Source organism: Gossypium raimondii, chromosome 1 (genome assembly GCF_025698545.1).
Source record: "Gossypium raimondii isolate GPD5lz chromosome 1, ASM2569854v1, whole genome shotgun sequence".
NCBI classification, from domain to species: domain Eukaryota; kingdom Viridiplantae; phylum Streptophyta; class Magnoliopsida; order Malvales; family Malvaceae; genus Gossypium; species Gossypium raimondii.
The window spans coordinates 38,535,788-38,554,062 of NC_068565.1; the positions used below are offsets into that span (position 1 = coordinate 38,535,788).

General features: G+C 33.1%; 1 protein-coding gene and 1 long non-coding RNA gene across 3 annotated transcripts; both read right to left on the reverse strand.

Moving 5' to 3' along the window:
- Positions 1-6,296: 6,296 nt before the first annotated feature.
- LOC105785763 (probable arabinosyltransferase ARAD1) lies at positions 6,297-9,795 on the reverse strand. 2 transcript variants are annotated; one of them, XM_012611915.2, is made up of 5 exons: positions 9,568-9,794; positions 9,090-9,458; positions 7,836-8,132; positions 7,652-7,747; positions 6,297-7,212 (listed from the first exon to the last, which is right to left on the reverse strand). In XM_012611915.2, exons 2-5 carry the CDS (start codon positions 9,402-9,404, stop codon positions 6,787-6,789), a joined length of 1,134 nt encoding a protein of 377 aa, XP_012467369.1. In that variant the 5' UTR covers positions 9,405-9,458; positions 9,568-9,794; the 3' UTR covers positions 6,297-6,786. The 2 variants fall into 2 exon arrangements, with proteins under 2 accessions (XP_012467369.1, XP_012467368.1); XM_012611914.2 differs by having other exon boundaries at positions 9,090-9,795.
- A 5,603-nt stretch (positions 9,796-15,398) lies between these two features.
- LOC128039731 (uncharacterized) lies at positions 15,399-16,730 on the reverse strand. The gene is made up of 2 exons (XR_008194208.1): positions 16,250-16,730; positions 15,399-16,080 (listed from the first exon to the last, which is right to left on the reverse strand). It is a non-coding gene; the product is annotated as an uncharacterized LOC128039731 (long non-coding RNA).
- Positions 16,731-18,275: the final 1,545 nt, after the last annotated feature.

Here is an 18,275-nt window from a genome sequence, read left to right on the forward strand (position 1 = left end):
TGATTTTGGTCCCGTTTCTAATAATTTTTATATTTTTATATCATTGCAACTAGGTCCATTAGCTTTGTACCTTCATTTTGAAATTTTAAAGGTTTTGAATGTTTCCATTGATGAATATTTGTGATTTTAGATGTTAAATGATGAATTTTAGGTATTAGTTGTTATTTATAAGTATTTTGTTAAGTGATTTTGATGAATTTAACGTTTAGGGATTAAATTGTTGAAATAGTAAAAATACAAGGACTTGGGGTGAAATTGTTACAAATTTGGGCTGTAATGGATGCTATTAACATCTGAATAGTATGAATTTTCAATAAAATTAGTTTATTTGCATGATTAGGACAAAAGGGCTAAATTGAATAAAAATGAAAAGTTGAGGATAATTTTATAAAATGTAAAAATGACTAAATTGCATAAAAATAATTTATTTTACTATCTAAATTAATGAATTGAATGAAATTGTTAATTTATATCAAGAACGAGTAGAAAATCAAGGAAAAGAGAAAATTACGAAATAGCCCCTATACCTAGCCTTTGCTGCAAATTAGTCCAGTAAGTTCGTATGAACTATAATCACTTAAATGTTGATTAAATTTATTGTTTAATGTGTTGTTGTAATGTAAATGAATCAATATATATATGTTATTATGTAATTTATCATGTAAAGAAATGATGGAAATCCAACGAAGTTACGACGATTATCGAACCCCGTTTGAACCTTAGGAATATATAGGATACAAATGACATGTCGTTAGTGTTACTATGTTTCGAGTGCTAGTCCTGAATGTCCTACCGATGGCTAAGTTTCGATATTTGTTACGGATACTCGTCAGCTTGTGTGAGCCGCATCGTGTAGCTTACATTCCAACCGTTAGCTTGTATGAGCAGACCCATTTTATGGCTCAAGCGAGCAACTATGTAAAGGAAAAGGAAAATGAATGGTTTCGATCAGATTTTTAGCACACTTTGTGTGAGCTTTCCCGCGTATCCAATATTATTTTAAGTGGTTCAACAAGCCTGAAAAGGGAAGGAACGGTAAGTGTTCCGATGGACTATGTCATAAATCTATGAAAAGGTATGAAATGAAAATGGATAATGAATGTATATCTATGTTTATGGAAACTATGAACTTAAAGGCATTATGTTCATGTAAATCTAGCTTATCTTGTGATAATTCAATTGAGTTATGTGTTAATGCACTAACATGTGTTCTTGATGATGCTTAGACTTGTGCCAAGCTTATGGTTGGATTATATCATGCTTAATTGTAATGTTATACATTGAAATAGTAAGCGTCCAAATGGAAGTATGCTTATGTTAATGAAAAGGTGGTATGAATCAAAAGATGTATTTTCTAATAAAATGGTTTATCATGTGGTTAATGTTTATGCTTATGTCTTGTATTATGCAAATGAAGTGGGTAAGAAAAGGTAATGAAACGGTAAGTTCATAATTGAGATGTAATGTGATGGAAAAAGGGATTGATGAGTTAAATGACGTACTTATATGTGAAAAATTTACATACGCTATGAATGAATTTACCTATGCCATGAATAAATACACTAATTCGTGATTTGATGTTATTTAAGTTTATGCTAAGTAAATAGAATGGAAAGTAAGTAAAGGGAGTAGTTCATAGTCTTATGAAAAGGTTAATGATGGTGTAATATGTCTTATAAAATCCTATTATGTTAGGAATGAATAATATATATGATGTTGATAGACTTACTCATTTGTGAGTTGATGGTTATGTAGTTGATAAATCTTGAGGCATTGGTATAGTTTATATTTAACCTATAAAGTTCATTGTTGAAATGAAATGTTATGTTTAAAGTTTATATGAGCTTACTAAGCATTCATTGCCTACGTAATTACTTTCCTTTACTTTTCAGATTATCGGAAGCTCGATCGGTTTGGAAACTCGTCAGAGATCTATCAAACTATCCAACATAAATATCGATAGTTTTGATGTGTTAGTTAAGGTTATAATGGCATGTATAGGTGGACTTGTGGTTTATGTTAGTTGATAACTTTGGCATGTATATGTGTTATTATGGTTGGTACACTTTTGGTACTTATGGCATCATATTGATGCTTGATATTATGGTTAGGTGGATGCATGTCTTCAATAGCCAATTTGGTATGTGAATGAAGTATTTGTAATGTGGTTAAGTATTTTATGTTTGAGATGGTAATAAGGTAAATTTGGTTGAATGAAATATAGTCAATTATGCATAAGTTTAGGTAGTTTGATTGTGATTGAGGTGTCTATATGGCATATTGCTTGAATGGAATTCAGTCATTTTATGCATACTTTGGTATGCTTTGATGCCTTGGTTAAGGGTGCAAATGGCTTGTAGGTATATGCTTGAAGTGGATGAAGGAAATGGCTTGATTTTGGCCAATCTCTTGTCCACACGGCCTAAGACACGGGCGTGTGTCTCAGCCGTGTGTAACACACGGTCATGCGACACGGTCGTGTGTCCCCTATAGGTTTTAAAGGTTTCAAGTCAGGTAGTTACATGACCTAGCACACGAGCGTGTGAGGCCATTTTGAGTGTTACACGACCTGGCACACGGGCGTGTGGTTTGGCCGTATGACCCAACTCAGAGAGTTACATGGGCACAGACACGAGTTGGGACACAGTCGTGTGTCCCTATTTCGTTTGTTGTATGGCCTGAGACACAGGCGTGTCTCAGTCGTGTGACCCCTGCAGTTTAATTTTTCCAAATTTTCTTAATGTTTCAAATGTTTCTGATTTAGTCCTGAATCGTTTCTAAAGTGTTTCTAAGGCCTCGAGGGCTCGATTAAGGGACGTTATGCATTTTATGGATGAATTATGTCATATTTATGTTGAGGTATTAAATGTATGTTTTAAAGTTGTGATCTTACGATAACACTCTGTAACCCTATTTCGATAATAGATATAGGTAAGGGGTGTTACACCCCTTTCCCATGAGTGTACATGGATAAGGATGCTAGGTTCTTTAACATCTTCATCCCATATGGCACTTAAATACTTCGGCATTTGAGGTTGGAAGAAATGGTATTTAAAATCAGGAGACAGAGGCCTCCTACACCAGAGCAATGAAAGGACTCCACTTTCACCGTCATACATTTGATAAACAGTCCAGCCACTTCCCTCCTCTCCAACTATAGGGGAGCATTATCCTTCCTTCCTCCTTCAACGGTAGAGTTGCTAACTTCTCCTCCATGAGCGGTGGACTCCATAATCAGATTTTAATGCAAGAAAGAAAAAAAATAAACAAAAAGAGTAAACTTTTACCTATGGTTAACTTGATGGAAGTCGTGAAGAATGTGGAAAACTAACCACAACAAAAAGAAAAGTAAGAAAAAAGGAAAAGAAAGGTTAAGGAAATTAGGGAAAAGCTTCAAAAAACAGAGATTATCAAAAGAGTTTAACAACAAAAATAGAGAAATAGAGACAAAGGCAGGCTTTTATAATATAAGGAAAGCTATACGATTCATTTTATAAAACAACCTCTCTTTGACAAAACCCAATAAAAAAACAAATGCATGTCCTACTAAGGTGTAACAAGTGTCGTTCCATCATTAACACCGATTCCTTAAAAAAAATAATCGACCTATGCAATTAATGCTTGTACATCCCTTCTGTATCTTCTAGAAGTTTCCTCAACATACTTGAAAGGAAAGTGCCACTTTATTTTCCTACACCCATTCATTAACAATTAAGGGTATTTATTTAGGTCATTCGTTAAAAAATGGCAAGTTTCCACTCATACCATTCACTGAGAATGGATGGTTAACCATCCAATAATTCTTAATAAATAGAATTATTATGAATAAGAAGAAGGGAAGATGTGGCAAAATTGGGGACCACCATCCGTTACTCAGTAAAGTATCATAATCACAATTCAAAACAAGTTGTTTCGTGTTATCCAGATTTGCTATACATAGATATGAAGGGAATGCATAGCTAAAAAGCATAAAACAATGATATAACAAGAAAAGGATAATTTTTTATTAAATTATAATCATAAGGTTACAGTTACAAAGCCTTAAAAATGTTATATCTGTATTTACAAACAATTCTCCCCCCTCATCCCCAGTTGAAGTATCCTTCTATTGAGCACTCGGCGAGATTGACTCCCTACTCGTTGGCTCTATGCCTTTCATGTCCTCTTCTAACTCCTCCAAATAAGATCTTGACCTCCAAGTCTCATCTTCAATGGAGTTACTTTTTAAAGATTCATCGACAAAAACGAAAGGTTGCATCTCCTAACGAAAATAGCACCAACCATACTCAAATGAGTAATTAATGTTGAAATCCAAACGGTGGCCACACCTAATTAAATCAAAGAATGGCCTAAGTCCATCCCATGCATGCACATAGGGCCAAAGTCCACTTGCATAGCCAACATGACCTCCACGACAATAGTCGGGATGGCCACTTGGACATCTTCGAGCCTTTTCTAATACTTCTCTCAAGTTATACACACATGTTGAAGTTGAAGGCTCAGATCCTTAACTTCAACTTCGCACTCCAATAGAGCTTATAGAAGTTTTTGCTTGTCTTCTAGCAAACCTACCTTTGTTTTCTCAGATAGCTCGACATACAAACGAAGCTCAACATTCTCCCTCTTCAACTAAGAATTTTCCCTTTTTAGGAAGGAATTTTCCTCTTTGACCCTCCGTAGAAGCTCCCTCATTTTCCAATACTTATTTAATGTATTACCTTGGGTTGAATCTTTCTTATTCTTTAATCTTTGATTACCTTTAGCTAAATCTTTTTATTTCAATATGGAAATATTTGTTTATGGTAACTTATCTGTTTTTTTTAAATGAAATCTATTAACTACAATTATCATCATATTAGTGCACCAAATGATAGGGTATAAACTACGCTACATAAGCTTTGTTTCCTTTTTGTAACCTCGTATTGTATAATATATATATGATTTCCAAATTCAAGCATAAATTATTTAAAAAATAAAAGTAAAAAAAATTAAGTATTAACTCCTATGAATTTCTAAATCGTATAATTGAAAATGTGGAATTAGGAATATAGTGTGCGAGAATCATTTGCCTTAACAATGTCTCATATTGATAAGAAATTGGCTCGTAATTAATGAAGGCTTACTTTTCGGATTTGGTGGTTGGCTACTTGAAATTTGTTCACTAGAAGTTGTAAGGGTGTAAAAAAAAATTCTAAACCGAAGTGAACCAAATGAAAAAACTGAATCTTTTCGATTTATTTAATTTTTCGATTTAATCAATTTTCATATTCAATTTAATTGGTTTATTCGGTCAACTTTTGGTTTTAACATTTTAAACTGAATAAACCAAATAAGCCATAACCTATATGGCCAAAAGCTCATAAACGATTTATATACCTAAACTCAAATTTAAACCTTAAACCCAAATACTAGTTAAAACTTAATAAATCTAAACCCATTAAAGTTTAAAATCAATACCCATTAATATTTAAAACCCAAATTGATCATTTAATTTTTTATAATATTATTTTAATTTTATTATTTAACATATAAAAAACCCAATTTGATATATAGCTTCAAGAACAATAGAAGACATGAAAATAATATGTTGGGCATGTAAGAATATAAATATTTTTGAGTTCATTAAAATTGTTTGATATGATTTCTGATATTTTATAATGAATTTGAAATAAAATTTAAAAGCAATACGATATACTAAAATAAGAAAAAAGACAATTATGTGAAGAAAAATAAAGAAAATAAAATTATTAGTTCCTCAATTAGATTTTTTTTTCAACTGAAAAAAGCTAAAACTGAAAAACCCAGCAGAAAATTTTCTATTCGATTTAGCTCCTTGATTTATTTGATTTATATAAATAATACAATTTATTCAATTTTTTTATATAAAAAAATAAAGCTGACCGAATGCTCATCCTGACATTCACCAAGAATTTTTAACTTGAAAAATAATAAATAAATAAAAGTGCTGGTAAGTGGTAAGGATAGAGAAAACTAATCTATAATTAAATATATTCTTGAAGTCAGCAATGAGTTCATGGATTCTTTAACAGATCTAAACAACCCCCAAAGTCAACACTTAATCACAGCTTCCAATTGAGATTCAATTTCGGAAACTTGAAGATCTGAGTTGGAAAACTGGGAATCCAGATTTTCAACCCAACACCAACATTTCACGAGCCCTTATATTACGGAAACTGCATCCAGGCTCAATGGCATATCTAATTCTTTTGAAAAGTTATATTTCTGATTATATGTCAGACATTAATGTTAAATAAAAATATATCAAGAAAAATAAAGAATCGAAACAAGCATATTTATTTGTCAAAGCCTCCTCACAATAGTAGGAAGTAAAGTTTCTGTGGTACAGGGATTAGATTGATCACTCTTACACATGAATGTTTTTCCCCAACTCTTATACATAATCTGAATGCAAAGATTAGAACCTAAATGAAACGACCTCTCACATGGGTCTATTACTGTAAATCCTGTGCAATTAAATTGTCTATAACCAACATCCCCACACCCCCACTATCAAATGATGAAAAACAAGATTAACTGGGGTTAAATCTTAATTGATTGCCTCCTAATTATAACGCTTGAAAATAATGAGGGAAAAAAAATTGAAACTACGCACCGTAAATCATGAGCATGGTAAAGCTGGCACATGATGTTGGGTTGTGATAACCGAACTCCTTTGCTCTTTACGTACCATTGCACATCAGATGCCACCATAAATGAGAAAAAAATAAGTATTGCGATGTACAGTGTCAAAACAAGGCTCTGAAGTTATCGCCTCCGCTGCCACCAATCTGGAACTTTCAACCTTCTACTCCTGTGTATAGCAAGTTGGGCCCGAGGAAGCTTGCGCTTTACCTGTCTCCATAACATATTGACGCCATCTTCCTTCTTTGGAGGGTACTGGAATTCGAAATGATGTGAAATATTCTTAAGTTGCTTCCACATTTCAACCCATCGATCCTTGGGAAACTGACGCAACTGATTGACCAAATAACCTGGTTCTAATGCCTCTTTCATAGAAAAGAATATTGAGAATTCAGAGTAGTCAATTTCATCCTCATAGGGAAGCTCAATCTTATCACTGACAATCACTGGAACACAATGGCTCACAATAGCATCAAATAGTCGGCAAGATGAAGGGGTGTCACCTGCAGGATGCAGACAGAACTTCGAAGAACGCATCCCCTCCGTAGACTAACACACAAGAATGTGAAGAAATAAGATAGCATATTTTTAGCACAAAAATCTATTAGAAAAATGCAAAGTTACTCCAAAAACCCTGCAGCTTGAAAATGTGAATATTTGGTTCCAGATTTTGAATACGCTTGGAAGGATTAGTAACCATAATATAGTAAAATAGTTTCCATTTAATAGGCTTTCAACACAAAATAGTCTGAAACTACGTGCCAAAAGTGCCTTATCACATCGAAGCATCCGAAGAAAAAAGTACAAATAGAAGGCATGGTAACTAAAATTAGCACACATGATTTCTGAAAATTCACCATAACATGTATTGACAAGCAAGTCTGTTTCTTTTGACTACCAAAAATATGCAATTTGGAAACTGGGATTATCACTTCATTATTTAAATGAGAAAATAGTATACTTCCTAGGGCCAAGGTAAGCAGCATACCATTATAATGTTTTTTGGAGTCGCAACACTCTTCTCATAATGAACATCATCAATACCAGACAAGATTTTTGCCAGTTTGATTCGAATTTTGCCTTGCTGCAACAGAAATGGTCAAGTTAAGTAGCATTTTCAAATTCAAAATAGTTCCATCAGAGGAATATTTGTGTTTTAAAAACTATCATACATCTTTCCTGACAGTATTTCCCCGGAAGAAAAGAAGTGTAGTTCGAGACTCATATGGGTCGAGAGCGTCATCATCTGTGAAGGAATCCACAACATGCACATACGGTGCAACCACATCTTTGCTTAAACTTGACATGGTTTTAGGATAGCGGCCAAAATCTACAACAATAAGGATTGATGCATTCAACTCTTGTCGAAGAAATCTGAAAGCATTTGGATGTGTCATGGGAATTACATGATCTCTGCCTCCAGATCTTTGATAGTACTTGGATTTTTGCAAGAATTCAAGTAACTCAACCTGAAATAAGAGATCAATTCCACTGTAATCAATAGATGTCAACTCCAGAAAACTGAAATATCATATAATATTAGCTGCGAAGGCCATAGAGTTGGGTAAAAACACAAAGCAAACACTACAAACTAAACACTACAAACTAGAGAAAGTCATCAGCAGCAGAATGGGAAAAAGTAGCTTTTTTCATATCCTTTGCATTGCACAACAGAGTACTAACAAGTGAAGCATGAAATTATTTGCGACAACCTGTGCAAGGTCCTAATCAATGATCGCTACTTGCTAGCATAGAGTAAAAGAGAGCATATAATGTTGCTTTAAAAGATAATAATGAAAGAGAAACAATAAAACTTTACCTTACACTCTTCAAAATTATATCAGGAAGCATGTATGGATTCTCCTTTCTCTAGAAATCATTACAGTAAAAAATAGAATTGGAACCATTGACTAGGGATTAGATGCATCATGATGAAAAGATTAGTTACTATGTCTAAACATGTCTGAAAGCTGCTTCATTAATCAAATTGAAAAAACATATATCACAGTTTATCTCCCACAATGGTTCCTAAACATCATTTCCTTTTCTTATAATCATTTATTGGTAAATGTACCTCTAATCCTTAACACGAGTCCCTTTTATGATAAGGAAATGTGAAACAGAATAAAGTGCAATTAATGAATTGTTTTTGTTTTTGATTCAGTAGATGTAATTCTCATAAACCAGAAAGCCAAAATCTCATATCTTCGTGGAATTCAATATCAGTGAAGTGCTTCAAGTTGAAACTAAAACAAATACAAAATGTAGCTTAATGAGCTTATTTTATGTAGTTTTAGTATCAAAATAACTAGAATCTAACTCCCTACTCTGGTTTTATCCTTTCACAAAGCAATCGCCAAACAACACAAGAACCATAGTTGATAGAAATTAAATAGCTTGAATTGAAACATCAACATTTACAGTACCTGTAATCGGCGATCAACCTCCGTCTCAGGATCCGTCATGTTATGGCCGTGTGTATTAAAACTCAACGAGGAAAAAAAAGGCACAAAAAAGGCCTCCGCGGATTCGGGATCCGAAACCCTAACCGCTTCCCTGTCTTCATTGCCGTTGCCGCCATAAAGAAGCGATGCCATCAGCCAATACTCCACACTGTGCTGCTTCTTTATCCCGGAGTTGGAGGGCCAGGGAGGGAGATTATCCGCCGTAACGGGAGCCGGTCCCTCGAAGCTCCGACGATCCATCATGCCGACGTGGAATTTCCTAGGGAGATCGTACATGTAAACGCGGAGAGGGGGGCCGGAAGCACAGAGTGAGCGTGGAACCTGGGGTGACTGAAGTAAGGGGAAGAAGTATGATCTGAGATCAACGGTGCCGACATAGATTGAACATGAAATCAGGAAGAGAATGACGAATGATAAACAGATTGCGGCTTTACCGTACATTGTTTTTTTTCTGAAAGATAAGAGTTTTGGAAGAATGAGATCTCCTTTGGTTCGTTGCTCACTGATATTTTAACTGTGCTTGGATCTCCGAAGACAAAAAGACTTCAACTTCCTTTTATCCACTTTTGAAGCAAACCAAAAGAGAAAGAAATTATTTACAGTACCGTTGTAAGCTGTAAGTTCAAGGAAACGCCAATTTCGTGCTCCAAGTTAGCTGGAAAATACGAATTATTCCCTGTTTTTTCGTTATTTTCTTTTTGGTTTGTTCAATAAACCACTATGTTATGCTTAAAATAAACGATTTCTTTTAGGTAAATGGAGACTTGTGCTGAAAATTCCCTTTAAAAGTAGATCTAATAAATGTAAATAAATATTGTAATTTTAAATATATGTTTGTAATATTAACTCACAAAAGGTGTGTTTTTAATGTTAAAGGACATCTATCTACCTATCAAGGTTGATTCGGATATTCTCAACTAAACTTCCAACATAAATATTGAGGTCAGGCTTCTTTAGCAAAAGAAATATGATTTTTTATTATTAAAAATTATTAACATTAAATTGATTTTAATACTAATGGTGTATAAAAACCCTAAAAATTCCTCCTCCTTCTTTTTACAAGTGATTTGCTTCTTCACTCTTATTTTGCTCACAGTGGTGTTAAATTTGAGGTTAATTATCGACTGTCTTTTTTTCTCTCCCACCAACTTTTTCTTTGTTGTCTTCACAAGTTATGATTGACAGATTATGGTGATTATCGTCCCTGAACCTCCACCAGCCACCAGCTGTAACACCCCTTACCCGTATTCGACACCGGAATAGGGTACGAGGTATTACCAGAACACATACACTTATAAACATATTAAACCGAGTTATAAAATTTCATTCAAATTTAAACTCTTCAAATTTTTAACATGCTTTTATAAATCTTCATGTTATAACTTCAAAATACTATATTTGCAACAAATAGGGCTTCTGAGGCCCAATACATACTCATGCAATTCAATACTTCATTTCCATTTCATTTAATTCATGATTCTCATGTTCACGATTCAATTCAATTTCTCATTCCAATATACATTTCAATACCACAATAATTCATTTAATTCAAATCATATCATTTGCAATTTCCGTTTAATTCACGTACAGTTCAATTTCATTAAGTTCAATACTAATACATATTTATCGTTTAACTTAGCGTCCCCTTTTTGCGTCATTTTACACTTCAAGCATGAACTTAGTATTTCATTTCCTTTCCACTCCCGTTTCCTATGCATATCACACAAGATATAAACATTACACTCAACCATAGTCGCAAGCTAGTTCTTTTTGAAGACTAATTACCACATGATAAACCATTTTAATAAAGATTACAAACTTTAAACCTTACCACCCTTTTATGATCACAAGCCTATTTCCATCTAGGCATTTACTATCTCAATGCATAATTTTATAAATTTAATGTGGCATAATCCAGCAACAACTTGGCCAAAGCCTAAGCATACACACCAAACATGCTAGCCAAATAAACATATAGTATAAGCATTATAAGCATGGATAAGCACCACATTTATTTATGTATCAAACTTATCAACATGAGTTAATTCATAAACCATTTCTGACATTGTTACATACCAAATCATCTACCAAGTATACCACATACACATACTATGAAACTTTATTTTCTCACATGAACTTTAACCATAACTAATAATGCACAATTATAAACATCATTTCTTTTCAATCGTTTATCAATTATAATCGAGCATATGACCAATTATACACAAATCATTCATATGTTCTTCCAATTTTCCTCCTCCTCCTCTCCATTCCACATCCTTAATGTACATAACACTATTAGAAATAACATTTTCTATAGTTTCACTATTCACTTACATGTATACTTAAAATTGTCTCTCCAAGTCAGAGTCACTAAATTATTGTTACCCCGAGCTACAGAGCTTCAAATTAAGAATCGTTAATTTTCCCCGAAACTAGATTCACATGTCTTCTTACCATAAAATTTTTAGAATTTTTGGTTTAGCCAAATAGTACACTTTATTCTTTAAAGTTTCCCCTGTTTCACTGCTCGACAGTTATGACCTCTCTTCACTAAAAATTAATTATCTCATTGTACAGAATTCGGATATTGTTTTCGTTTGTTTCTCTTGAACATATATTCACTGAGGATTCTAAAAATATAAACTTTATCCCATAATTATTTTTTTTACAATTTTTGACAATTTTCCAAAGTCAAAAAATGGGATTCCGAACTCATTCTGACTCTGTCTAACTAAACTTCAAATATCTCAAAATATATAACTCTTTTGCTTGCTTTGTTTCTTTTATGTGAAAATAGACTCATTCAGCTTCAATTTCATATATTATTTAGCCTCTAATTCAATCTTCACCATTTTTGGTGATTTTTCAAATTCACACAACTGTTGCTGTCTAAATTGTTTTATTGCTAAATGTACTCTTTCATAATTTCAGTTTTTCACTTTCAATCACAATTCAATTCAAAATTCACTTTTCCATTTCTAAGCCGATATTCAATTCAATTCCACACCTATATTCATTATTCAATTACACTTAGTCAATTTCCCGATGAACACTTCAGAATAATAACAGATACTCGGCGGATTCAGCACATAGCAACCACCTTATTAATCAATGATGTCCGATGGAATCAGCACATAGCAACCACCTTACTAATCAATGATGTTCGGTTCACATAGTAGCCTGCACATAGTACTACACATGTGACCATTACCATCTGATACACGTAGTAGTCTGTACATAGTACTACACACGTGATCGAAACTATCCGGTACGTATAGTAGCCTACATATAGTACTACACATGCGACCTATCATTCCGGTACACGTAGTAACCTGCACATAGTACTACACATGTGGCCATCACTTTTACTTTTACATAGTGGCCTACAAACAATCTGTGCCACACATGTGATCATTTTTGTCACTTCATTCGTATCTCTTTTTATTCCAAAGGTTCATTCGAGAATTTTTCACTTTTTCTCACTTTTCTTTTTATCGATCAATTTCAATTTCTCGTCTTTCTTGATTTATAACAATACATTTAACTTATATAACATTCACACTATTCATTCCAGTCCAAAAAATCATACTTTGGCAAAATTACATTTTTGCCCCTAAATTTTCACAAAATTACGATTTTGCCCCTATGCTCGTAAAATAATTTTTATTAAATTTCCTTGCATTTTAGGCCTAGCTGAACCATTTTCATAACTATAGCAGTCCACAATACTCACTTATTCACACACTTGTGAAATATTTTATAACTTTTACAAATTAATCCTTTTAGGCATTTTCATCGAAAATTACTTAGTACAAATCGTTTATCACACTCCAAACATTCATATTCTTCCATAAAACATAAAAATACATACATATCGTTCATGGGTAAATTTTTAAACACAAACCCTAGTTCAAAACAATGGTAAAAATAGGTAAATCTTATTACGAGGATTTCAAAAACGTAAAAATCATTAAAAACGGGGATAGAACGGAGTTACAATCAAGCTTGGAAGCTTGAAAACCCTAGCCATGGTTTCTCCATGCAATTTTCGGCCTACGGGTTGAAGATGGACAAAAATTGGCTTTTAATTTAATTCATTTTAATAACTAAATGACCAAAATACCCTTAATAAAAAACTTTGGAAACATGCCTAACCATACCCATTTTTGCCCACCAACTTAACCAATGGTCTAATTACCATATAAAGACCTCCAATTTAAAATTTCATAACAATTGGACACCTCTAACATATAGAACTCAACTTTTGCACTTTTTACAATTTAGTCCTTTTGACTAAATTGAGTGCCCATACGTCAAAATTTTCGAACAAAATTTTCACGAAATCATTTTGTGAAATCGTTGACCATAAAAATATAATGAAAATAATTTTTTTTCTCGTTGAATTTGTGGTCCCAAAACTACTATTCCGACTAGCCCCAAATTCGGCTGTTACACCAGCAATTTCTCTTGAAAAGTAGGTTGGTCATAAACACTTGAATGATGGCTATTCAATGAAAAATTAATATGTTTTTGTTCTAATAGTATTTCAGAATAATAAATGATTTCATGGGTCAAGTTAGACTCATGTTAAGTATTATATGTTTTTTATTTCTTTTCCATTTTGTCTTGTCTTGTACAAGTTTTTTAATATTACTTATGCATGTAGTCTTGCTTTTGCAAGTGGTTTTAGGGATGATTTTTGCCATCTTCTCTTGTTTGGTGGATGTTCAATTCTTTTGTTGATTTTTCCTGCCGCTTTAGAGTATCTAGGGCTGATTTCCTTATCATGTTAAGTGTTTGCAATCACTTCAGATATGTCATGATTGATTTTCCATAAAGCCAATTGTCAACATGCAATAATTTTCTATTAATGCTAAGTCTAAAGCCTTTTTCATGTTGATAGAACTTGCCTTTCACTGTTGGCGACGAGTACTTTTTATTTTCCTTTTATTTTCCCCGAATTGTACGATCCTATTCATGGAACGAATTAATGAATTTTCCTTTAAAAAAGAAATATTAAAGGTGTTCAGATATAGGATCAGGCTAACATAGGTTTGGGTAATCCATATATAATATTAACACATTTTATACTTGCTTAAGCCACGACCCAAACTCACCTACTCAAATTATTTTTAATTTCTTTTATAAAAGTTTATGCTATTTTATTTTAATAATTAATGTTTACTGTTTAAATTTTATTTAAAATTTAAACATAACCATAATAGTTTCACAAAAGTATGTAATGTTACATTATAATATTATATATATAATCATATTATATATATAAATAAAACAAAAATTGCATAATGAAAAGTGCTCAAACCAAATTAAGTTCGAGGTTTGAAGATTAAAGTTTAAGTTCAATCCATATTTTAAATTATTTTAATTATTTTATCAAAATAAATATTTTTAACTTAATATTTTTTCCAAAGCTTTTTAACTTTCAAGTGAGATTTACAAATATTCTACTCTTGAATATGTTGACTCGGCACCTATAAATCTTGAGATTTACCTTGTAGTTTTGATTCCTCTTTTCCCAACCCTTAAAAAACCTCTAACCCCGATACTATAAAAACACTATACTCTTACCTTTCAATTAAACCATAAATCTTATAATTTCACTTAAATATTAAATATTTATTATATTTACATATTATTTGTAATATGTTTAATCTTTCAACATTATTAGTTCAATTATTTAAATAACACTAAAAGATGGGGAATTGATGTTTAAAAATTTGTCAATTTGAATAAAAGAGAAGTGTTAAGAAAATTTATAAAGTTTCAGACTTGATTTGCTTAAATCCTCACTCTTAGCTCCACTTGCCAATGAATTTCTCAATTAGCATAGTAATACATTTTGCCCTTAACGATTGCATATCTTTACAATATTGCCCTTATTGTTTTTTTTCAATTTATTTTTATAATTTTTAACTACCACATCAACCCTTCTTTCACATCATCTTACATGTCATTCGCCATGTGGATAAATTTGTTCCTATCAACACCAAGTTGATGGACAATCAAAGGTTTTAATGGAAATGTGCAATGAAGGACTTAATTAATTGTAATTGATAATTGAAGTTATCAATTGGGTATAATCCTTTTTAGAGATTTAATTGGTCCTTTAATTATTTTTCAAGGGCTTAAACATTTATTTATTTATATATCATCATCATGGGATGAAGTTCAACAAAAATAGAGCTTTAATTAGTAAAATGCCAATACTTGTATTTTTAAAAATTTAGTCCATTAAACACCATTGCATACTGCAACATGATCACCTTCAATCTATTAGAAACTTGAGATTATGGATACAATGGAAGGAGATGTAGCACATTTTCCTGCTAAAGATCGTAATACCAAAAAGGTGTGCTTCAAAGATAAAGGTGGTGACGGAGAGTCTGATTCTGACAGGGTAGTGGATCGGGTTCCACTTGTTTCTGTGTCTTGGTGGGACATGGTCCTAGGGAAAGGCAGCATTGATTGGGAAAAGGAATCAGACTTGGCTGTATTGGAAGAAAATGAGGATCTGGAATTCTTAGAGGATGATGTTTTGAAGTCAACCATCGATGGAATTTTGTCGATTAATTTCTCTGATCATATCCAACAGATATTGGTTAAGGATATGGAACTCATGGTGGTGGTTAAATTGCTAGGATGGAATATAGGTTATGCGGCTCTATACAATCAAGTTAGCAGTTTGTGGAAGCCATCCAGACCATTTCGGCTCATGGACATTGAAAATGGGTACTTTTTAGTAAAATTCCAGAGTGTGGAAGATTTTGACAAAGTACTCTCTCAGGGTCCATGGATCGTATATGGTCAGTACTTGACCATTCAGCCATAGATGATTGACTTCAACCCACTTCAACCGTACCCGAGCATGGTGTTGGCTTGGATCAGATTGTCTGGCCTTCCTGGACATCTGTACAAGAGAAAGATCATTCTAAAAATAGGGGGATTAGTTGGGAGAGTGGAAAAAGTAGATCTTAATACTATTAGTAGATCTAGGGGACTATTTGCCTGTTTAGCATTATCTGTTAACATTGACAAACCTCTGGTTTCCTAGGTTCGGGTCAATAGAGAAATCCAAAAGGTCAAATATGAAGCCTTACCTTTAATCTGTATTAACTGTGGCAGATATGGATACACGAAGGATTTGTGCCCTCTATTAATCGGAAGCCGGGGTCAAAGAGAGGAGAAGGAGCCAGCGGTGGGTCCATCGAGTTCGAATGAGGATCAGTCGAATGAACCAGCGGTCTTCGGTCCGTGGATGCAGGTTCAAAGGAAATCACGGTGAAATATTAGGGATTCTCAAAATCAAAGTTTGAAGAAACAAGGGAAAGCGATGCCAGGGTTGAGATTTGCGACGCTAATTAGGCCTGATGAAAATGAAGAGGATATGAGTAAGGGATAGTTTGGCAATGCTTTTTAAAAGTACTTTTAAAAAGTGCTGTGGGAAACTGCTGTGGGAAAGTGTTTTTGAGAAATGCTTTTGAAAAGTTTAGTTTAAAATTTGAGTGTTTAGCATTGTTGTCAAAAAGTGCTTTTGAGAAATAAAATGTCCATTTTAGACATGTTATTATCAAGTAACAAATATGCATTTAAATAATATTTAAATTATTTAATATTATTATATTTTAGTAAGAATATAAAAAATTATTATAACTTGTTGTTAATATTTTAATATATGAAATATATATTTTAAATATTTTTAAGCAATAAATATTTATTATTTATAAAATTTAATTAGAATATACAAACTATATTTTAAATATTTAAATATAACCATTAAATATTTGTAATTAGTATTTTAAAAATATCTTTTTTATTTTCAATTAATGATTTTAACACATTTGTAATTAAGCACCAAGAAAAAAAAGGAAAGTACTATGTTATTAGATGGGTGAAAAAAATAATTAAGCACCAAAAGTGTTTTTGGGAGAGGAAAAGCTAAAATTTTTAGCTTTTCCTTTTCAGAATTACTTTTTAAAAGTACTTCTGAAAAACTAAAAATTTCAGCCAAAAGTAGCTTATTCTGCGTAATTTTTCTTCAAAAAAAACTTTTGAAGTCAGAAATACTTTTTTTAAGCAATGAAAAATTGTCCCTAAATCTAGAGTGGCTGGTTTGAAGGAGATTGATGGGGGATTAGAGATTGCGTTGGGGAAAAATCAAGAAAACCAAGAAAACAAGCCTGGGGTGAAGGGGATGGTTGCAGCCCAGCAGCTGAAGAAACTGCCCATATTTTGAATAGTCAAAGTGGGCCTTCACCTGATAGGGGGAAGGGGCCTATGGATTCGGGATCCAATATTATGGACAAGGCGTTGGGTAAAAAGCCAATCCAGGTTGATGGGCTGATTGTTCATGGGCTACCCTTTAATCCAGAAACAAGGGTTAATATGAGCAAGCTTCCTACGACTGGGCTTGCTATTAAATCCCTACAAAAATAATGCTCGTTTGGAAATTTTCATGCCTGTTGAAATTAGTCCGGGGGAACCCGCGCCAAAAATGAACAATAATAATTTCAATTCCCTTACTAATGATTTCCCTGCAGGTTCAATCTCATGTTTCTATCCTATAAAAGCAGTTATTTTAAGTCCAGGTGTTTTCGACCCGAAGAAACATACTGCAATCACGTTCAAGGAAAATGGTGACCATAATATTAATTATATTTTTAAATCAGGATGTGATAATTTTGCAGGAGGTATTCAGCTTAAACAAGGGATAAAAGGACGTGGCTCTAGCAGAAAAAAATGAGGTTGGTTGGAATGGAAAAAGGCTAAATAAGATCTTTAAAGAGCGAGGAGATCAATTTAAGGTCGTGGGTGCTTCGAGAGTTCCGCTGGTAGATTCGATGAAGTCCATGGTGGAATTAATAAGCACTCGGATTGAAAATGACTTGTGCAAGGACTTTACGGGTTGAGAGGGTACACAGGTCAAGGATTCAGGTTTACCCAGTAAGTGAAAGGTTAGTCTTCTTCCCTTTGATTTAAATTATGAATTTGTCAATTTTCACTTGAAATTGTCAAGGTTGTCAGTGTCAAGTTTCCTCGAATATTTCAGGAGTACAACTTGGAGTTCAAGCCTGATATTGTCGGTTTATTTGAAAACGTGTTAGTGGGGTTAAAGCATATAAAATC